The 4221-nt window shown below is 37.9% G+C and overlaps 1 protein-coding gene across 2 annotated transcripts in view; it reads right to left on the bottom strand.

Moving 5' to 3' along the window:
* Positions 1–1639: 1639 nt before the first annotated feature.
* Positions 1640–4221, bottom strand: part of LOC308397848 (transcription initiation factor TFIID subunit 4) — a 106813-nt gene continuing 104231 nt past the window's right edge. For both annotated transcript variants that reach the window (XM_080884053.1, XM_080884054.1), the window contains exon 14: positions 1640–3883. In XM_080884053.1, the coding sequence (XP_080740179.1) occupies positions 3710–3883 (174 nt within the window). In that variant the 3' untranslated portion in view covers positions 1640–3709. The remainder of the gene's footprint in view (positions 3884–4221) is intronic.

The raw sequence follows: 4221 nt of genomic DNA, 5'->3' as shown, positions 1-4221 counted from the left end.
TTTGTATCTAGTCGCCTCAAAGGGAATGGTCAACCAGCCCTTTCATGTGCCAAGGCATGTTGGGCGCTTCACAGTCATCTTCACCCCCCTCTGCTTCCCTGAAGGCTCCAAGCTCAGTGGTGCCAGTAGAAACACGGGTTGTACCCCCTGCTGCTGTGTCATCCCTCATGCCCCATTTTCAAAATGCCCTCCTACGCCATAGCTCGTTGGACCACACCACAGCAAACCAAACAAACTGATGAGTCAAAATACGAACATACTCCGAGCAGACTGTACTGTGCAGCCAGTCCACTTTACTGTGGTGTAGATGCGAAGATCTTTGATTCATGTGATATGAGGTGTGGAACTCCATCTGGGTAGCTTCTTGAGGAAGAGTGGTAAAAATCAGTGATCAGTGTTCTAAAACTACACGTACAAGAACAACTTTTTCAGGAAGGAGGAAAAGAAAGCAGTTTTAGTTTGCCTCCCTGAAGTGGCACGGTTAATTATATTATAATGGACTCTAAACAACTTCCGAGAGCTAAGGGGTTACGCATTTGAAATAAAAAAATAAATAAAGATTTGTATTTGTGAGAAAAAAAGAGTAGATATGGGTTTCTGCAATAAAACCTCAGTATAGAAATAGCAGGTTATCTACAGAGACAGGAACGTGTAATTGGACTGGAAAGTTCATAGACATGTTCACATGCCACCCATTAAGTAAAAATACTGGTCAGTGTTCAGCCTGTCCACACGACATTTGCTCCACTTCTGAGGCGGGTCAGTTGTACAGTTATTGTAAATTGAATTATCAGGACGCTGGGTTTTATGGGAGCCTCGTGTTTTTAAGAGACATCTCAGTCCTCTTCAGAAAAGAATGAAAAGAATTCAAAGCGTAACATTGTGTAAATATGGATTAAAACATTTCAAAGGGTATAATAAGGTGCAAATGTATATTATTTAAAGTGTTTAAAAACCATTAGACTGTGGTATTAAAGGGCATGTGTTCATTTACAGTGTCTCCATTTGACTTTTCTTGCATATTTGCGATAATAAAAGGATGTACTGTATATCTGACATGTGTCACATTGCTCTCATGTTTTTGAACAACCCCCATAGGATGAGAAATTTCAACTGTCTGTCCTCTCTCACTGAACTGATGCAATCTCACCAGCCTTTCTCTACCCAGGCATGTGTGTGCTCCCCGTTCATCATTTTTGCAAAGGGGGAAGGTCGTCTTCAGGGCTGAATGGGCCGAGATCCTGAAAAAACCAATATGCTCCTAAACCCCAATATTTTGCACTGAGTTAAATGGTTTGGTCTTTTCGAAAATGCTTCTGCTTAATTAGCAGCAGAAACCTAGAGGGACTTTTCATAGTTGAGCAGCAGCGCTTGACTCAGTTTGTACTTAGCATGTGCAATGTTAGAAATGGAAATGAAGCAGGCTGAATTAGTAGTAGACTTTGGTAAAAAAAACCCAAAAAAAAACAGCATAGCTCATTCTCCCTTGAAAATCTAAGAGGTGAACACATTGCTTAGTTGTTTTATTATTTGCATTTAGAGACATTTTAGAGTAAAAAACTCCTACCTACAAAATATGTTTATGCATACGCTGCCAGAATGATACAAAGATGAAACTGGAAAAAGTCGTCTTTTCAGTTTAGTAAACAGCTTATTTATTCCTTTACAAAATAGGTACAAATACATAAGTATTGTTTTTCACACAAACAGGAAATTTTCAAGATATATACAAGAGTTTACCAAAAATAACGTGGTTCTAATAAACACATAGTTTTGTAAACAATATTTACAAATCATCCTTACACTGAAATGTATTTCCTCCATCTGTTTACACAGGAATATTGTCCTAATATTTTGGCTAAAAAGCTGTAGTAGTAGTTGTTGTTGTTCTAGGAGTAGTAGTAGCAGTAGCAGTAGAAATGCCCTCCTGTGAAACGACCGGAAACCATAGAAATAATTCATAAAATCATCTGAAATCACTACAATAAGTACTGTTGTGCTTGTTTTTAAAACATGGTATTTTAGAGATAAAGTTTATGAAAATGTCTTGAGCATAAAAGCCAATCTAAAAAAAAAGCAGAACAGATCAAATATATTAATTGTTAAAAAATAAGTGTCTTTTGACAGAAAGTGGCAAATACTGTTTCTTTGCTATAATACAATGACAGCTTTCAGTTGTCAGGTAAAATAGATATCAAAAAAGTGCCGTCAAAATTTACAATGCACGACTTTTGCAAATGTCATCCATATTTAAATAAATTTCAAAATGACAAGAAAAGCTGCATAGAGGCCAAAATGTTTAGTTAAATAGCGAAAACAAACAACAACAAAAACCCATAATGAATGCCATTACATAACACATTAAGGAATGGGGGATGAAAGTAATTATGACGAAAATGCAAGACATGTAAAAAGGACTTTCTGGTCAAATAGTGTTCGTCAGTCAGTGATATTGCAGAAAAGACAACAACAGAAACAAATCAGAGCCGCTTGCTTCAGTTTACCATTAGTTTGTTGCTGTGACATTATATTTTGGATCAAATGTCACACAAATATAAATGTTGTGCACTAAAACATCTCATGGATTAATTTGGCCATTCAATTAATTAAGTGAGGGTGTGGGTTGCTTTGAAATAGTTAAAAAGTGTTTTTGCCAAACATCAGTAATGTGCAGAAAGAACTATGAACGTGGATGATAGAGGAATGTCTGTTTTCATTCTCCCATGCCACTGATGCACTCAGAATAACAGCAAAATTGACCTTCATAAACCATTACTGTGGGCATGATACCATAAGACAAATTACAAACAGCTAGTCATAAAACAATGTTCACATTATGTGTTTAAAAAATACTGACTCACTCAACAAGGGAAACCAGTCTGAAACTGGTGTCACATAGTGCCGTATGTGTTTTTTTGTTAAATGACCTTTCAAGAAGGCTCAAGAGGCGTCTCCTTTGTAACAACACTCTACAGAATATACCATCTAAATTTGACTCTTTCAAAGCACATGGTTGTACAAAACATCAGGTTTCATAATATTGACACATGGATTATTCCTTTTCTTACAAAGCTTACATGTGATAAAAATATACATGCTGTAAAATAATTCAAAAAGAACTATTTACACATATAGTAAGGAAATTGAATTTACTGCTGTTATTTGGAATCTGGATGTTTCAGAATCATGAGTTGGTCTAGAAATCTGTAAAGTCCCACTTATTAGGTTCAGCTAGACTACATTCATTGAACTGTGTTCAACAAATAACTCATGGATAATATTGTAGGCTGTATCAATATGCTATTATATTTTCTTAGCCAAGGAAATTTCTACTTTAAGGTGGTTCACTGAAGCTTCTGCCAAGAATGTCAAACAAACATGGAAGAAGGTCTTGGTCAAGTCCTATGACGTAAACACATCATTCCTCTGGCAAATCCAACTTCAGCAATAGGAAATGATGGGGCCCTTAAACTGAATGATCTAACTACACACTGTGAAGCTAAAGGAGAAGACACGGAACACCAGTTTTATTTTTATTTTTTTTTCTGTCTATATCTCTCTCACTTTCTTTCTTGTTATTAAAAGCTACATCAAACATCACACTACAATACATATGGAGACACAGAGCTGAAACATTAGACCTGATCTGAAGGCACGTGGCTGGGAAGGAGGAGGAGGTGGTTGAGGTGGGCGCTGAGCGGAGCAGAGGCTACTTGAGCAGGGCACGGTAAAGGAGGAGCGAGTGGGCGGTCTCTCTCTCCTGCTCCATGTAGAAAATTAAGTCCCTGAGGTTGACACGAGTGATGCGCTGCCGTGTATACTGGCGTGATGAGGTGGATGGGGCGGATGAGCTGGCTGGGGAGCCTGCCGTACTGCCGGAAACCTGGAGACAATGCAGAGGTCGAAAGGTGAAATGAAATAACTCATACGATATGTCGATGCTTTTCATCAAGTGCTATATTATCCATGTAAAAGCCAGGTTCTGCAGTTCTGCAGCAGTAAAACAGTAAAACCCTCATCCAATTTAAGTAAAAGCGCTAAACACTTCAAGGTCATCTCCTTGTGCAGCCATACACTGTTCCCAGCACTCCTACTACATTTGGATTGCTGCCGTTTTGAACCCTTTTACTTTTGCATTTCAAACATGTATCGAGAGCTAACATCAACTTTTATACCATAATGGTTCAGCTTTCATATTGAGGTTGAGAGCTACATCTCGAC

The sequence above is a fragment of the Rhamphochromis sp. 'chilingali' genome (genome assembly GCF_963969265.1).
Source record: "Rhamphochromis sp. 'chilingali' genome assembly, chromosome: 6".
NCBI classification, from domain to species: domain Eukaryota; kingdom Metazoa; phylum Chordata; class Actinopteri; order Cichliformes; family Cichlidae; genus Rhamphochromis; species Rhamphochromis sp. 'chilingali'.
The sequence above is the reverse complement of the archived record's forward strand: the minus strand, read 5'-3'. Positions and strand labels throughout refer to the sequence as shown.